At 43.6% G+C, this 18,025-nt stretch overlaps 1 protein-coding gene across 2 annotated transcripts in view; it reads left to right on the top strand.

The window, feature by feature from the left end:
- ints1 (integrator complex subunit 1) overlaps positions 1-18,025 on the top strand; it is a 28,689-nt gene that overhangs the window by 4,302 nt on the left and 6,362 nt on the right. Inside the window, exons 10-47 of one of the 2 annotated variants that reach the window (XM_058049768.1) lie at positions 861-1,002; positions 1,084-1,260; positions 1,326-1,434; positions 1,507-1,627; positions 1,698-1,775; positions 1,843-2,000; positions 2,069-2,165; positions 2,252-2,343; positions 3,573-3,633; positions 3,705-3,902; positions 3,976-4,105; positions 4,178-4,357; positions 5,658-5,807; positions 5,875-6,054; positions 6,144-6,248; positions 6,374-6,541; positions 6,624-6,735; positions 6,803-6,961; positions 7,045-7,191; positions 8,422-8,520; positions 8,609-8,733; positions 8,810-9,064; positions 9,138-9,297; positions 9,362-9,493; positions 9,567-9,735; positions 9,809-9,935; positions 11,421-11,536; positions 11,604-11,691; positions 11,770-12,020; positions 13,083-13,212; positions 14,513-14,646; positions 16,135-16,327; positions 16,396-16,520; positions 16,593-16,702; positions 16,782-16,895; positions 16,974-17,044; positions 17,624-17,715; positions 17,825-17,934. In XM_058049768.1, coding sequence (XP_057905751.1) covers positions 861-1,002; positions 1,084-1,260; positions 1,326-1,434; positions 1,507-1,627; positions 1,698-1,775; positions 1,843-2,000; positions 2,069-2,165; positions 2,252-2,343; positions 3,573-3,633; positions 3,705-3,902; positions 3,976-4,105; positions 4,178-4,357; positions 5,658-5,807; positions 5,875-6,054; positions 6,144-6,248; positions 6,374-6,541; positions 6,624-6,735; positions 6,803-6,961; positions 7,045-7,191; positions 8,422-8,520; positions 8,609-8,733; positions 8,810-9,064; positions 9,138-9,297; positions 9,362-9,493; positions 9,567-9,735; positions 9,809-9,935; positions 11,421-11,536; positions 11,604-11,691; positions 11,770-12,020; positions 13,083-13,212; positions 14,513-14,646; positions 16,135-16,327; positions 16,396-16,520; positions 16,593-16,702; positions 16,782-16,895; positions 16,974-17,044; positions 17,624-17,715; positions 17,825-17,934 — 5,165 coding nt within the window. The remainder of the gene's footprint in view (positions 1-860; positions 1,003-1,083; positions 1,261-1,325; positions 1,435-1,506; positions 1,628-1,697; positions 1,776-1,842; positions 2,001-2,068; positions 2,166-2,251; positions 2,344-3,572; positions 3,634-3,704; positions 3,903-3,975; positions 4,106-4,177; positions 4,358-5,657; positions 5,808-5,874; positions 6,055-6,143; positions 6,249-6,373; positions 6,542-6,623; positions 6,736-6,802; positions 6,962-7,044; positions 7,192-8,421; positions 8,521-8,608; positions 8,734-8,809; positions 9,065-9,137; positions 9,298-9,361; positions 9,494-9,566; positions 9,736-9,808; positions 9,936-11,420; positions 11,537-11,603; positions 11,692-11,769; positions 12,021-13,082; positions 13,213-14,512; positions 14,647-16,134; positions 16,328-16,395; positions 16,521-16,592; positions 16,703-16,781; positions 16,896-16,973; positions 17,045-17,623; positions 17,716-17,824; positions 17,935-18,025) is intronic. The other variant, XM_058049769.1, reaches the window with a different exon arrangement.

An 18,025-nucleotide genomic window follows, 5' to 3' on the forward strand; every position in this document is an offset into this window, starting at 1 on the left:
GACAGTGGGTGTTTCGTAGCGTGTGTTGCCATGTGTGAGAAATTTCAAGTCAATCTGATTTATGGGGTTTAATGACAACACAGCCATGTGGTGTATTTTTTTTATGGAAAATAATAGCACAGGCAATAACGGAGTATTAGGGTCACATTCGGGAAAACAGTTTCACAAAATTAAATTAAATAAATTATTCTCATGAATTAAATTAAATATTATACAGTCATTTTCTCCTAGTAAATTTATGACCATTGTCATCATTTTTACAATATTATTCTTGTGAATTAAATTAATTTAAATTCATGAGAATAATATCGTAAATTGACGAGAATAAAATAAATTTTCTCCTTGTAAATTTATGATTATTTTCATAAATTTACGAAATTATTCTCGTGCATTATGAATTTATGACTATTCTCATCATTTTACAATATTATTCTCGTAAATTAAATTAATTTAAATTCACGAGAATAATATTGTAAATTGACGAGAATAACATACATTTTCTCCTTGTAAATTTATAACTATTCTCATCAATTTACGATATTATTGTCATGAATTAAATTAAATTAAATTCATTAGAATAATATTGTAAATTGGCGAGAATAAAGTCATAAATTTACAAGGAAAAATGACTGCATAATGTAATATTTATGACAAGAATAAAGTCATAAATGTGGGAGAAAAAAAGTCATAGCTGTGAGGTAGCGTGCTAACCACTCGTCCACTGTGCAGCCTGGATGCATTCAATTTCCAAATAAAGTACACAATTGCTTGTTCTCTCTGGTTTTCATGTTGTTTTCACCTCTAAATGCAGTCTACACGGCTTTAAACTGAATGTTGTTTCTTGGCCTTGATATCTTCAGGGAACTCCTGAATGCGCACAGGGACAACTTGGCCACCATGGTGAAGTTGGTCATCTTCAACGAGCTGTCCAATGCCAGGAACCCCAACAACATGCAGGTTCTCCACACGGTTCTGCAGCACAGCCCGGAGCAAGCACCAAAGGTATTTTGATTATTTTATCATTTCATTTGGAGATATAATAAATGGTAAGGATGTTCAAGGCTCATTGTTATGTGTTTGCAGTTCCTGGCAATGGTGTTCCAGGATCTGCTCACCAACAAGGACGATTACCTCCGCGCCTCGCGAGCTCTGCTGAGAGAGATCATCAAACAAACTAAACATGAAATCAATTTCCAGTCCTTCTGCTTTGGTTTGATGCAGGAGAGGAAGGAGGCCAGCTACGTGGACATGGAGTTCAAAGTAAGTGTCTAAACCCTGGTTCTCCTCAAGGTTATCAAGTCTGACTCTCCTCGCCTCTCCTGTAGGAGCGCTTTGTGATCCAGGTGACTGATTTACTGACCGTCTCCATGATGTTGGGCATCACAGCTCAAGTCAAAGAAGCCGGCATTGCTTGGGACAAAGGAGAGAAGAAGAGTACGTTTGTAGCGCCGATTGCGTCTTTTACACTTTCGACTTTCTCTGAATCGGCGTCTTTCTCTGGTGCAGATCTGGAGGTCCTGAGATCCTTTCAGAATCAAATCGCCTCCATTCAAAGGGACGCCGTGTGGTGGCTGCACTCCGTGGTTCCTACCATCAGCAAAGTGGGCGCCAAGGACTACGTCCACTGGTTTGTGTCTCAGCGGCGTTTCAGAGCATTGTCTGATTTCGCAAGCTCTGATTTTTCTCCTGTTTTGCAGCCTTCACAAAGTGCTTTTCACAGAGCAACCAGAGACCTACTACAAGTGGGACAACTGGCCGCCAGAGAGCGACAGGAAGTGAGTGACCGTTTGCTAACTCTTTTGATTTCTTAACTGGACTGAGACTCGTTTCGCTGCTTCGCAGTTTCTTCTTACGCCTCTGCTCTGAGGTGCCCCTGCTGGAGGACACGCTGATGCGTATTCTGGTTATCGGGCTGTCCCGTGATCTGCCGCTGGGCCCCGCCGACGCCATGGAGCTGGCAGACCATCTTGTCAAAAGGGCGGCTGGTGTTCAGTCAGACGGTACGTAAATACCGTCAAAATTTACAGAAAAGTCAAACACTATAATGATTTCACTTCCTGTCAAACAGATCTGGAGGTCCTCGTCGTGGAGCGGATCCAGCTCATTGACGCCGTGCTCAATCTGTGTACATACCACCACCCAGAAAACATCCAGCTGCCCGCTGGGTAAAAACTTTCAGCTTTTAAGGCACTCAACATGTCGCATAGATTTACGTTTTAAGTCAAAACAAATGACTCTAAATGTCTCAAAGGTACCAACCACCAAATTTGGCAATATGCACCCTGTACTGGAAGGCATGGCTGCTCCTGCTGGTGGTGGCTGCATTCAATCCACAGAAAATAGGTAATGTCCGCACTGTTTATAATCTACATATTGAAAAAAAAAGCATTGGGACACTGGAAATTACATTGACAGAAATGAAAAGTTTGGAAAGCTTTTCCACTCTTTTGGGGGTTTTCTTGCATAACAAACACATCTCAACTCATTCCAAACCAAAAAAAACCCATTTGAACCAAAAGTAAGGTTTTAACTAGTAATAGGGGGGCTGCACGGTGGTCGAGTGGTTAGTACACAGGCCTCACAGCTAGGAGACCAGGGTTCAATTCCACCCTCGGCCATCTCTGTGTGTTTGCATGTTCCAAAAACATGCTAGGTTAATTGGCGACTCCAAATTGTCTATAGGTATGAATGTGAGTGTGAATGGTTGTTTGTCTATATGTGCCCTGTGATTGGCTGGCCACGAGTCTGGGGTGTACCCCGCCTCTCACCTGAAAGTGGTAGAAAATGAATGAATGAATGAATTAGTAATAGGAGCTCACACGTAATCGTGGACATTGCTAGCATAGATAGATGAACATTCATTCATTCATTTTCTACCGCTGGGGGGTGCTAGAGCCTATCCCAGTTGTCTTGGGGCGAGAGGCGGGGCACATATAGACAAACAACCATTCACACTCACATTCGTACCTATGGACAATTTGGAGTCGCTAATTAACCTAGCATGTTTTTGGAATGTGGGAGGAAACCGGAGTACCCGGAGAAAACCCACGCATGCACGGGGAGAACATGCAAACTCCACACAGAGATGCCCGAGGGTGGAATCGAACTCTCCGAGCTGTGAGGTCTGTGTGCTAACCCCTAGACCACTGTGCAGCTGAGATGAACGTTCATTCATTCATTTTCTACTGCTGGGGGGTGCTAGAGCCTATCCCGGCTGTCTTCGGGCAAGAGGCGGGGTACACCCTGGACTGGTGGCCAGCCAATCACAGGGCACATATAGACAAACAACCATTCACACTCACATTCATACCTATGGACAATTTGGAGTCGCTAATCCCAGGTACTCGAAACCGGAGTACCTGGGGAGAACATGCAAACTCCAACACAAAGATAGCCGAGGGTGGGATTGAACTCAGGTCTCCTAGCTGTGAGGCCTTTGTGCTAACCACTCGACCACCGTGCAGTCCTTATGCATTATTAGTTGTAAATAAATCATTTTTAAACAGATACAATTGTGTACTTTCCCATTATATTACTTCATATCGCTCACCATCTTGTATTTTATCCTGCAGGTTTAGCCGCCTGGGATGGTTACCCCACCTTAAAAATGCTCATGGAGATGGTGATGACAAAGTAGGTGCCTCGGTCTCTATTTTATTGTTTTCTCCAAATGATGCAAAAGCTGAACATTCATGCCTCCGCAGTAACTACACGTACCCGCCATGCACCGTGGCGGATGACGACACGAAGACCGACATGATCAGCCGCGAGCTGCAGATCTCTCAACGGGAGAAGCAAGAGATTCTTGCCTTCGAGAGCCACCTCGCCGCCGCCTCCACCAAGCAGACCATCACAGAGAGCAACAGCCTGCTGCTCTCACAGCTTACCAGTCTGGACCCACAGTACGGTCATGTGACCCAACCCCGAAAACACAAGTGGCTTGTCGACATACTTCAGTGTTGTCTTTGTTTTCAGGGGTCCTCCTCGTCGACCTCCACCTCAAGTCCAGGAGCAAGTAAAGACACTCAACCAGTCCCTACGCCTCGGCCACCTTCTTTGCCGCAGCCGCAACCCGGACTTCCTCCTCAACATCATACAGAGACAGGTCCACTTGCAAAAAAAAAAAAAAAAAAAAGTTCCCACAATGTCATCGCTATAACTTTCATTGTTCACACAGGCTTCCTCTCAGTCCATGCCATGGCTGGCTGATCTGGTCCAATCCAGCGAGGGGTCCTTAGACGTGCTTCCAGTGCAGTGCCTGTGTGAGTTCCTCCTGCACGACGCTGCGGATGACAGCCTGCAAATAGATGATGACGACGAGGGAGGGAGCAGAGAGCAGAAGGCCAAGAAGAGACAAGTATTCTCATCGTTCCATCACACCTTTCATACTTTTGTGTTAGATTTCTAGTATCATTTCTTATGTTAACATGTCGGTTTTGACCCGTGTATTAAATTAGCTATAAAATACACTAAAAACAATAATTTACCATCAAATTTGCTTCTTATGTCTTGGTTACGGCGGCACGGTGGTCTAGTGGTTAGCGCGCAGACCTCACAGCTAGGAGACCAGGGTTCAATTCCACCCTCGGCCATGTCTGTGTGGAGTTTGCATGTTCTCCCCGTGCATGCGTGGGTTTTCTCCGGGTACTCCGGTTTCCTCCCACATTCCAAAAACATGCTAGGTTAATTAGCGACTCCAAATTGTCCATAGGTATGAATGTGAGTGTGAATGGTTGTTTGTCTATATGTGCCCTGTGATTGGCTGGCGACCAGTCCAGGGTGTACCCCGCCTCTCGCCCGAAAACAGCTGGGATAGGCTCCAGCACCCCTGCGACCCTCGTGAGGAAAAAGCGGTAGAAAATGAATGAATGAATGAATGTCTTGGTTACCTTCTTAGGCTTCCTCATCATTTTGGTGTGGGCATGTCGGCCTTTTTTGTCACTATACCCCAGATTTCAATTTCCAAAAATGGTAAAATGAACGTCAAAAGAATCATATTAATAAATTGAATTCTTTTGTTACCTGGCTATTACTGAGAACTATAGAACAAAACCCTTAAATCAATTAGTTTTATTTATTTTCTCATTTTAGTATTAATCACTAAAGAAACATCTATGGTGTTTGGGTGAATTTTGACCCATATATATATATTAATGCCAAGAAAAGGTAGAAAAAGTTCTTGTTTTCAGCAACAGAACTTTAGTATAAACTGAAATCAAAAACCAGAACAGATCCAGATCTTGGTTCACAGTACTTCTTTACTACCATTCTTTCCATGATCCAAATTGTAAATGTGAAATCAGCCAATCAAATGAGTGAATTCACCTCACATGTATTACTGGAAAAGCCGTCAAAATGATGAGAAGAGGAGCTTTGTTGTCATTGTGTTGGCTAATTGTACACTTATGATTTCAGTTGTGGCTCAAAATATTACTTTATAGTCATATTAATATAACCGACCCTAACAGTACAGTGGTCATAATTTCAACCAGACCATTTTAAAATGTAGTAAAAAAAATATTTTTTTGGTTTTATTTTGTTGAAATAGAGTTTCCTGACAAAGTCAAAAAGCCTTAATGCAATAAACAAATGTTATGTGATTCTTTTTATGCATTAAAATGTAAAACAGGTTAACTCAAATGGTGATTTCCTTCCAGAGACAACAAAAACAAAGGCAGCTCCTCGGACGTCTTCAAGATCTTTTGCTTGGACCAAAAGCTGATGAGCAAACCACATGTGAAGTGCTGGATTACTTCCTGCGACGTCTCAGCTCCTCTCAGGTGGCGTCAAGAGTGCTGGCGATGAAGGTAATCCTCTTATTATCAATCGAATTGCGTTCAAAACCTCATTCATCACACATGCACCCGCTTGCAGGGGTTAGCACTGGTTCTTACTGAAGGAGGCCTCAAAGATGGAGAAGATCGCGACCAGCCTATGGAAGAGGATTCTGCTGATGCTGAGCTCCTTCCCGGGTACCAGTGGCTCCTGCAGGACCTCCCGAAGCTTCCCATGTTTGACAGCGTGCGAGGCATGACGTCCACCGCACTGCAGCAGGTCTGCATGACCGGCATCTAAACATTTGAACATCATCAGCAGGAGAGGTTTGCTTTTAAAACATGTTCCTCCTTCCTCCTCCCCACAAGGCCATTCACATGGAGACAGATCCTCAGACCATCAGTGCTTATCTCATCTACCTATCCCAGCATGCACCAGTGGAGGAGCAGGCTTCTCACAATGACCTAGCTTTGGTAAATACTACAAAATAATATGAATTCTTCATCTTAGCATGATATTTTTCCAATGTCAGTTTTATCGTTTTGTCGCTACAATGTCTATTAAACGCTAACACGAGATACCCGCGTCTCCTGTGCAGGACGTCGCCCGGCTCATCGTGGAGCGCTCCACCATCATGAACAGCCTGTTCTCCAAGCACTCCTGTCGACCCGAATCGGAGGCCGTTCTCAGCGCTTTCCTCTCCATTTTCTCGGCCTACATAAGGAGGATGAGGAAGACCAAGGAAGGGGAGGATCTATACAGCTGGGTACCGTCCTCCTTGTGAAGATCATGATGGATGAACTCACTGTTTGATCGTTTTCAATCGATTTCTGTTTGGTTTTTTTTAGTCAGAATCTCAAGATCAGGTGTTTTTGCGATGGACTACAGGGGAAACCGCTACAATGCACATCCTTGTCGTTCACGCGATGGTCATACTTCTTACTCTGGGACCCCCTAAAGGTAGTTTTAAAAATTTGTTTTGAATGTTTAGTTTCGATTTAACATAATGGCTGTGTCTTTACTACAGGGGAGAGCGACTTCTACAATCTTTTGGACATTTGGTTCCCTGACAAGAAACCTTTACCCACCGCCTTCCTGGTGGACACATCCGAGGAGGCCCTGCTGCTGCCCGACTGGTTGAAACTGAGAATGATTCGATCCGAGGTGTCACGATTAGTAGATGCAGGTACCCCCCCATTAATCGATAAAAATCTGCATATTTCCTCAATTGGTTTGGTTTATTGTAACACCTCCGGTGTCCTCCTTCAGCTTTGCAGGACCTGGAACCTCAGCAGTTGCTTCTGTTTGTTCAGTCCTTTGGTATTCCGGTCTCGAGCATGAGTAAACTGCTGCAGTATTTGGACCAGGCTGTCTCTCATGATCCACAGTCACTGGAGCAGAACATCATGGATAAACGTAAGCGAGATGTTGAATATGGGATTTCATTATTGATATCAGTTGATATTGATAAAGGGAGCAGCTCTTCCCCCGAACGCATTATATATTTTACAAATGAAAACTGTATAAAATAAGAAATAATGATTAATACAACTTGAAGAAGAGGGGACATGCTGTTTTTTTGGTTGTCTGTTTCCTGTTTGGTTCCAGGCGCAACTACTTTGCGGTGATTTAGGTGGAGCCAAAGTACACACAAAGAGCAAACTTTTTCAGAATTTCGGAGCGAAACTTGGAAATAATTCCAGCCAGCGGAATTTTATGGCATCTCAGTCGGGCACCGTGAAAAATGATCTGATATTTAATTTACTCCTGATTTGAGATTCATATTTGACTTTATGGTACTCCGGTTTCCTCCCACATTCCATTTTTATATAATGATAGTGACTACAGGAAGTACTGAACTGAAACAGGAAGTAAAAAAAAAAACAGAAAAAAGAAGGAACCCTCCCAATGCTAACATGTGTCTATATTGTCTTATTTTCCTCTTATGTCAACTACATTGGGTATTACAAGTGAGAAGGTGACTATAGGGGTGTTATTTCATGTCTGTAGGGCTCTAATGTACAAAAAAAACACATGAGGAGGTCTGAAACAGGTTTTCTATGCAGCATGAAAATATCCCATTTATAAATAAGGAAGGGATGAGTGGTTAGAGCGCAGGCCTCACAGCTAGGAGACCCGAGTTCAATTCCACCCTCTGGCTTTTCTGTGTGGAGTTTGCATGTTCTCCCCGTGCATGCGTGGGTTTTCTCCGGGTACTCCGGTTTCCTCCCACATTCCAAAAACATGCTAGGTTAATTGGCGACTCCAAATTGTCCATAGGTATGAATGTGAGTGTGAATGGTTGTTTGTCTATATGTGCCCTGTGATTGGCTCGCCACCAGTACACCAGGGTGTACCCCGCCTCTCGCATGAAGACAGCTGGGATAGGCTCCAGCACCCCCCGCGACCCTCGTGAGGAAAAGCGGGAGAAAATGAATGAATGAATTTTTAAGTTCAGTTCTTTCCACTTTCTCATTCCCTCCTTATCATTGTTAAAGTTAAAAAGCAACTAAAGTTACACTCATTGTTACAAGTGCATATTGCCGCTATGTAAACAATACAAAACCTTCTACAGGTCTAACAAACTTCCTCCATCAGCACTTGAATGAATGAATGAATTTGACTTTATTTTTTCCCCCCAACTAGATTACATGGCCCACCTTGTGGAGGTGCAGCATGAGCGCGGTGCCACCGGGGGGCACACTTTCCACACCTTGCTGAGCTCCTCTCTTCCTACGCACAGAGGTCAGGTGCTTCAACTACTTATGGCGGGTCAATTTTAACTCATTGTATGTCAAAAATGAATGAAAATAACATACATTGCTTTTCACAGATGACGCTGATACAAGTAAAGCTAAAGTTACCGTGGAAACGCCCCACGGCTCTGTTAAGATGAGAGCAGCAACTCAGCTTCCCGCGGTCGGTCCTGATGATGATCTGACAGGATTGATGCTTCGAGTATGTATCGCAGTAATATCTCGTTTCATGTTACCGTTATCCGAAACTTACGGAACCCCCGCCCCCACTCCTGCAGATATTCCCGTTGAAGGCGGAGCCGCGCTGGCACGGCCCGCCTCCCAACCAGCTCTCCCTGGCCTTGCAGCAAGCTCTGGCCAAAGAGATCATGCGAGCCAAGCAGGGTCACGTTCACCAGGGGGGGTTGGCGTTCTGTCTCCTGCAGGCCATTGCGGCCTTGCTCACTTCGACCCACGCCGGACAAATCGTCCTGTCCATGCACCGTAACCACGCCCTCTCGTGCCCGCTCATGCGCCAGCTTCACCTCTACCAGGTAAATCCAGCTCACCTTAAAACTCAATTTCTATTCTTTTATACCATTTTAACCGTTTTTTTCATGTTGGCAGCGCCTCGTGCTGCAGGACGTCTCTTTCTCCTCACTGTTCCTCAAGGTCAGTGTCGAGATGCTGATCTGGCTTGACAACCCGTCTGTGGAAGTGGGGCCACTGAAGACCCTGCTCAAGTCCTTTATCAGCCAGAACTCTCACACACACAGATACAATGACGGTGAGCACCATTTTGTGTACGTTTAACACACTATTTTATTTATAACCACTGATTTTATTCGCAGTACGTTCAGGTTTTCTTCACCTGGATGAGACGCTGGCGTATCGCAGCGACACAGAGGTGCCGCTCAGAGCCGTCATAGCGATGCTTAAAGCGGGAGAGAGATGTAACGCTGAGGCTGAGCTCATTGGAAAAGGTATTCAAGGATGTTAATGATCAATTAATTACGGGTTAACTGAGTGTGCTGTTTTATTGATGATTTCTTCCAGTGCTACAAGGACTCATGGAGGCCAAGTCACCTTATTTAGAAGAGCTGTTGTCTCTCTTGATGACTGTCGGTACACAGAACGGGACAGCCGGCCCTGCTGCCATGGTGATATCATTGCTGTTGCAGGAAAGCGGGGAGCGTGCCGTGAAAAAGGATACCAATGAAAACAGGTGAGCGCTATTGAATGTTGTTACATTTAAGCTCTGCTTAATGTAAATGTTAATGTTTAATTATCCTTGCCAGCAGCTCCGAGCTGACAAAATCCGGGTTGAGCTCAGGGCTTCTGGTGGACTGGATGGAGTATCTGGACCCCGAGGTTACATCCGTGTGTCCCGACCTTCAGCAGAAGCTCTTGTTTGCCCTCAACAAGGTGAGAACATCCCCATGTTGTATTATATCTTCCTTAGAGAGCCGTAGAGAACGTTGAGATTTTTGAAAAAAATAGGCTCAAAACCCACTTATTTAATTTAGCTTTTAACTCTTGCTCTTAGTATACTCTTTTTTTAACCTTTGAACTTGACTTTTATCTAATGGTTATTTTATACTCTATACCAGGGGTCTCAAACTCAATTTACCTGGGGGCCACTGGAGCTAGGGTCTGGGCAAGGCTGGGCCGTATCAGGTTTTCCGAAAAATATACAAACTTTTTCAGTGCTTTGGTTCCGATTTTCCAAAATAAAAGCTCTGATAAAACATTCCACTGTTCTCAAATATCTTAATTTTTATTTTTCTGCACAAAATAAGATGAAAAATAAATAAACAAATCAAGAATAAAGAAAATCAATCAGTAGTAAATACATATAATAAAAACTTAAGAAACCACATATAGTTGGTGGGTAGACAAATTATTTTTTTCAGATTAAAATGAACAAAGCATTATTAGAGCCCTGTAGACATGACAAAACACGACTATAGTCACATTTATACTCTTTTTATTTATAACATATTGCGCAACTGCAGGGTCTTGAGACACATGCTAACTCGCAAACTAGAGAGCTAGCGACCTAAACGGTAGCCTTCAAGTTATTTCCTGTAAACTTAAATAGCCAAAAACTTACCACTTCCACACGGATAGGGAGGATAACTATTAACAGTTATTTAACCTTTAACATGAACATTAATCAAATGTAATAATTTTTTTTGATTCATGATACCATACAGCAGTGGTCCCCAAACTAAGGCCCGGGGGCCGGACACGGCCCACTTCCACATTTGTCCCGGTCCCGAACAATAAAGCATGGTCATTTTTCTGTCATAGAACTGGAAATGGTAACCTATTGTGATGTGACTACAACCACACTTTGCCCCAGTCATAGAACATAAACAAACATACTACCCTGACCCTGGCCCCCTTCAGAGGAAAGAAAAGTCATGTGGCCCTCACTGGAAAAAGTTTGGGGACCCCTGCCATACAGCATCCATATCAAACTAACATTAAACTTTCATATCAAGGTGGGGGCCTCAAACTAGTGTCCTGCGGGCCACATTTGGCCCGCGGGCCGCGTGTTTGAGACCCCTGCTCTATAACTTTTGTTTTGGATCTTAACCAAATGTTTTTATAGCTTTACACATGCTTATTTTAGTTTTTATTAATGTTCTTATAGATTTCACTTTTATGTTTATTTCTATATATACTTTTTATATTCTTATTTTATGTTTTTATATTAATCCCATATATCCAGTGTTTCCTCAGTGGGGGCTCTCTGCGCTGGGGGCTGTTTTCGGTTGGGGGTTGGGGTGTCGTTCTTTTTTTTTTTTAACATGTAAAATTTTATGTATAAAAAGTGCTCTACAAATAAAGTTTGATTGATTGATTATATCTTCCTTGATGCATCTTATCGTGTCTCTGTCTCAGGCACGAGGCACACCGGCCTACAGGCCTTACCTTCTGGCCCTGCTCACGCATCAGTCCAACTGGTCCACGCTGCTGCAGTGCATCAGCGCCCTCCTCAGCAAGCGAAAAGACTACAAGTAAACATAGCATAGTATGCATTTTATAATACCATGCTTTTTATATTCACTTCAAAACATCTTCCAGATTGGACCCAACGTCTGCTCTGGATTTCCTGTGGGCGTGCAGCCATATCCCACGCATCTGGCAAGGACGCGATCAGAAGATCTCACAAGTCTGTTCCAGTTCAGTTATCATCTCCCTTGAAACACCACCGCCCGTTCTTATGTATTTCTGCGTTTTCCCCCCACAGAAGAAAACCGAGAAGTTTGTGTTGCGTCTCAGCTCCGAAGAGCTCATCAGTCTGGTGGATCTCATCCTGGCCGAGTCGGAACTCAACGTCCGCAACTCCCCGCACGACGAGCAGAGCGTGGCGGAGGAAGCCTGCTGCTCTCTCATCCAGGCCAGGTTGCCTCTTCTCCGCTCGTACTGCAACGGCCGCTTGGAGAACATCAAGAAAGTGTCCGAGTACCTCATCAGCTGCACTAAGAAGTGGGAGGACAGGTTGGTGGTTGAACAGAAAAATATTATTGTATTAATCAAAATAGTGCAACCCTGAAATGATGTAATGGCGCAGGTGTACTTTTTATAGTACGAGCGTATACTTCACATTTTTGTCGAGCTATTGTGTGTTCCTCTCCCCCAATTAGTCCACGCCAGTGAGTGTTTTTTATCTTGCCGCTGATTAACCGGGGGTCCAAATCGCTACCCGATGTTCCTTCCACGGTGCTGCTGAACTCCTCCTCTGTCAGCCACAATGCCGCGGACCGGGGAAAAACCCGATAATTAGGTCTATTGGTGTGAAATTAAAACCGGCAGAAGTCGTCGGCACCGTGATCTCTTTAAAAGCTCAGCGCGTTATAATGAAGCCGAGAGGATTAAGGCTGGAGTGCTAAAACTCGCCTGTGTTGTGAGCCGCTGTCAGAGATCAGGGTGCAACTCTTTGTGGAGGCCAACCCTCCTTTTTTTTTTTACCCAACGTGTCTGTGCTTATTAAAAGCACTTTAATGAGGAAACTTTGGCCAAGGTCAGACAAAATTAGCTCTCGAATTACAGTATTTTTTTTTTTTAAAAGCCTGAGCAGAGGTGGATGCTCATAAGCACAAAGTACAGACGCTCGGCCTTGTGTTGAGTAGATGTTGTGCGGTCTTCAGCGGCAGATAAGCTGCTGTTGATTCCAATTACATACCGACAACAAGCCTCTCTTTACTCAAGGTCGCTCCGGCTGCTATAAACTGTCTCGTTAGCGGAGTTCAACTCTCTCTCTTTAAGAGGATTTTCATGAAACTGCCACAGACATGAAGGCAAATAAATAAATACATTGTTGCTTTTCATGTGCTTAGTTTGTCTTAACTGCGTGTGAATTCTTGTCGTTTTGTGGACGGACACAAAAGACGATCATGAGCTGTGATCTTGTATCAAAAAAAGCTGCAAAAAGTGGCACTTTCATGACGTTAATACCAGTGTACAGTCTGCGCTAGCTTGAGGGATTAAAAGTGATGGTAAGAGGAGGTCATTTTGTTTGCTTTTGTTAGCATGTGGCTAAGTGTGCTTGTTCCCGTTCAGCGCCATGACTAAACGCTGTCAGAACCTGCTGCTGCAGATCTACCTCCACTTCCCAGAGGTCATCCAGCATGTCGCCTTACCCGAGGGGACTTTAAGTAGCGGGGGGACAGCGGACGGAAGCACCTCCAAGGTAAATCTAGCCGTTTGGTAAAGTTTAGCTACTAACTTTAGCTATCATTGAACGTACAGCATATTATAGCAACATAACTGTACATACAAGTATGTTAGGGTGCATCAAATTTGAATGGGAAATTTTAAATTCATAATATTCTATATAATATTTTTCTAATGAACATAAAAATGTCTTTTGCAAAGTTTTGAGGAAATCCATTGAGATTTAGGGGTGCCACCTCACACGTAAACTTTTGTAAAATTTCGGAAAATGTGCAATTTCTAGTCTAATTGCCAAAAAGTTGATATCAAAAGTGTATATATTAAAAAAAGTGTATATCAGATTATGTAGGACTACAGTACCACTCTCAATAAATATGAGACATCAGCAATACTGTGTACTCTATATTACTGTTGTTGATGTTATGCTTGCTCAGCTATTAGCTAACTGTCATTAGCAAACTGTAGCTAGCTAATGTTAGCTACAGTAGAGGCAATGAGCACTAAATACTTATAAATATGACTACAAATCATTCAAATCACAAAGACAAAACCACAAATTTGCTAGTAATATGTAATAGGAGTGGCGGCACGGCGGTCTAGTGGTTAGCGCGCAGACCTCACAGTTAGGAGACCAGGGTTCAATTCCATTGCGTACACACTGTAACTCATTCTCGAGTGAGTCTCATGTTAACGAACCAAAATTAAGGTTTTAACTAGTAATAGGTGGTGGTTAGTACACAGGCCTCACAGCTAGGAGACCAGGGTTCAATTCCACACTCGACCATCTCTATGTGGAGTTTGCATGTTCTCCCCGTGCATGCGTGGGTTTTCTCCGGGTACTCCGGTTTCCTCCCACATTCCAAAAACATGCTAGGTTAATTAGCAACTCCAAAATGTCCATAGGTATGAATGTGAGTGTGAATGGTTGTTTGTTAAAATGTGCCCTGTGATTGGCTAGCGACCAGTCCAGGGTGTACCCCGCCTTACGCCCAAAGTTAGCTGGGATAGGCTCCAGCACCCCCGTGACCCTCGTGAGGAAAGCGGTAGAAAATGAATGAATGAATGAATGTAATAGGAGTATAAATACCAACAAAAACATCAAATCTCCATGGCGACCATTGAACTGTTCATCACGTTATTCCACAAAAAACAGATATATGGTGGCACCCCTAACTAATCATGTATTGGAAAAATATTTTGTATGTGTTGTTTCTACACTTTTAGTACCCGGCCATATCAAAATTAAATAATTGTGTTTTTTGATGCGCCCTAATATACGTATAATATGATTTTATTTATGCTCTGTATTTTATCAGCTTGACGTCCTGGTCCACCGTCTGGTCACGCTGCTCGCTGATGTAGGAGACTCTAAATCATCAGAGGGACGTGTTTCTGATGCTAACCTTGCATGTAGAAAGCTGGCCGTGTCGCATCCTGTCCTCTTGCTCAGGTAAGAAGTAGTTCCGCAATGATCCACTTGTTTTCACTTCCGATCCGATCCCTGAATCTGGACATCGGAGAGCGTGCAATCACGGCAAATATCAGACATCGCACATGCCTTCCATTGTTGTTGATTTTATATCAGGCTGTAATAAACAATGGCGGCACGGTAGTCAAGTGGTTAGCGCGCAGACCTCACAGCTAGGAGACCCGAGTTCAATTCCACCCTCGGGCATCTCTGTATGGAGTTTGCATGTTCTCCCCGTACATGCGTGGGTTTTCTTCGGGTACTCCGGTTTCCTCCCACATTCAATTTTTATATAATGATAGTTGACTACAGGAAGTACTGAACTGAAACAGGAAGTAAAAAAAAAACAGAAAAACCCTCCCAATGCTAACATGAGTCTATATTGTCTTATTTTCCTCTTATGTCAAGTGAGAAGGTGACTATAGGGGTGTTATTTCATGTCTGTAGGGCTCTAATGTACAACAAAAAAACACATGGGGAGGTCTGAAACAGGTTTTCTATGCAGCATGAAAATATCCAATTTATAAATAAGGAAGGGCTGAGTGGTTAGAGCGCAGGCCACACAGCTAGGAGACCCGAGTTCAATTCCACCCTCGGCCATCTCTGTGTGGAGTTTGCATGTTCTCCCCGTGCATGTGTGGGTTTTCTCCGGGTACTCCGGTTTCCTCCCACATTCCATTTTTATATAATGATAGTGACTACACGAAGTACTGAACTGAAACAGGAAGTAAAAAAAAACAGAAAAAAGAAGGAACCCTCCCAATGCTAACATGTGTCTATATTGTCTTATTTTCCTCTTATGTCAAGTCCATTGGGTATTACAAGTGAGAAGGTGACGATAGGGGTGTTATTTCATGTCTGTAGGGCTCTAATGTACAAAAAACACATATGGGGAGGTCCGAAACAGGTTTTCTATGCAGCATGAAAATATCCCATTTATTTATAAACAACGAAGGGATGAGTGGTTAGAGCGCAGGCCTCACAGCTAGGAGACCCGAGTTCAATTCCACCCTGTGTGGAGTTTGCATGTTCTCCCTGTGTATGCGTGGGTTTTCTCCGGGTACTCCGGTTTCCTCCCACATTCCAAAAACATGCTAGGTTAATTGGCGACTCCAAATTGTCCATAGGTATGAATGTGAGTGTGAATGGTTGTTTGTCTATATGTGCCCTGTGATTGGCTGGCCACCAGTCCAGGGTGTACCCCGCGTCTCGCCCGAAGACAGCTGGGATAGGCTCCAGCACCCCCGCGACCCTCATGCGGAAAAGGCGGTAGAGAATGAATGAATGAATGTAATAAACAGGCCAATATTATATTGTCGCGAATGAGATGTCTGACTGTTTTGTGTGGCTGTGAACGCGTCATGCATACGTATGTATGTATCTACTTTCACTGATATCCTTCTGACAGCATTTCACTAGTGAAATGACCCGCCATTTTTATTGACTTTGCTTTTCTTGACATCTTCCCAGGCATCTACCCATGATCGCTGGCCTCCTTCACGGTCGCATTCACCTAAATTTGCGCGAGTTCCGGCAGCAGAACCACATGACATTCTTCAGCAACGTCCTAGCTATCCTGGAGCAGCTGCAACCCCTGGTATTCCACACCGACCACCAGAGGGCGCTTCAAGACTGCCTCTTGTCCTTCATGAAGGTCCTGAAGGTAAGTGGTGCTTGACTTTGGCTGCCATTTTTTTAAAAATTCTAAACATTGTCGCTGTCTGATTACAGAACTTTCAAAGGAGCCGTTCCCCTTTAGTCATCATCAATAAATTCCTCCAATTTACGCAAAAGTACATTACCCATGATGCAGCAGCCGCTATCCCGTATCTGCAGAGACACTCCGACATACTGCAGTAAGTCATCTAATGATACATAGTACATATCGTATAATCATACAAATGTGTCTCTGTGACCTCCTCTTCCAGGAGCATGAGTGCTGAAAATCCCGACTTGGTCCAGTTGAAGTCTCTCCTGGCCGGTCTCACGCTTCCTGTAAAGAGCTCTTCCTCAGAGGTCACTGCAGAAGACAGAGATGGTAACTCAACCTCCATTTCTAAAATGGATTTGATGCCCCTACTCGTAGATTACAATTTTCATTATTCATCAACCCCCAGATGAGGTAGCGGCCGGTTCCCTCCCTATGGTCAACATCTCTGCGTCGGTTCCTCTAAGCGGCGCTGACATGACAAAATATCTGAAGAAGATGTCGAGAGGGGAGGCCGTGGAGGGTGAGGCTGAATCGGCAGCTTTGGCGTCAGAACGACAGAATGACTCAATGCGCTGTTTTTGCTTTTCTTTCTCCGCAGACGTGTTGGAAGTGTTGACGGAGGTGGATGAGAAGTCGAGGAGGAGCCCGGAGATCATCCAGTACTTCATCGTGAGTCACTAAGCAAATAGAACACATGCAGTCCGACTCAGACTTAAAAGTGAAGGTTGCATGGTGCATTTATGGTCATGGTAATGGTTTTATTTCATTTGAACATGTATCGGATTACAATTGAATGCATCACATAATCAGTTCACAGTTCCACATGTCCAAAAGGAGTAGGAAGAAGCAAAGCTTATTAAATCCTACCCCTCCATCTGGTACTTTTACAATCAGTAACTGTTACATTTGTTCACTTCCTGCTTTCCATAATACAGTTTAAGGTTTTTTTTGTTTTGTTTTTAAATAATGTACCTTGTAACTGTTACATTTGTTCACTTCCTGCTTTCCATAATACAGTTTAAGTTTTTTTTTGGTTTTGTTTTTTAAATAATGTACCTCGTAACTGTTACATTTGTTCACTTCCTGCTTTCCATAATACAGTTTAAGGTTTTTTTTTTTTTTTAAATAATGTACCTCGTACCGAAGTACGAGGTCATGTTGATTTAAGTATTCAATTGTGAACTATTTGAATCATGTAAATGTGTGTTTTCTCAATAAAATTTTCTTTTTTTCGGGGGCGGGGGGCAGAACGACCTGCAGAGACTCATGACGTCCTCTGAGGAACTGTGTCGGAATATCGCCTTCAACCTGGCGTTGCGCTGCATCCAGAATAATCCCAGGTACTGTATTCCCACAATGGAAAGTGGGAATGATTCCGTAAAAAAATATTTCTGTATATATATATATATTTTTTTTGACAAAAATGATTGCAACTTCTCTGTCCCGCAGCCTGGCCACCGACTTCCTGCCGACGTTCATGTACTGTATGGGCAGCGGGGACTTTGACGTGGTGCAGACAGCCTTGAGGAATCTTCCGGAATATGTGTTGCTCTGTCAAGGTAAGAGGACGCAACCACGTCGGCAGGGCTGCGTATTTCTCCTTCGGATGACCGCATACCGTTTTTTTCAAGACTATATGTCGAATCAGTC

Source organism: Doryrhamphus excisus, chromosome 15, assembly GCF_030265055.1.
Source record: "Doryrhamphus excisus isolate RoL2022-K1 chromosome 15, RoL_Dexc_1.0, whole genome shotgun sequence".
NCBI lineage: Eukaryota > Metazoa > Chordata > Actinopteri > Syngnathiformes > Syngnathidae > Doryrhamphus > Doryrhamphus excisus.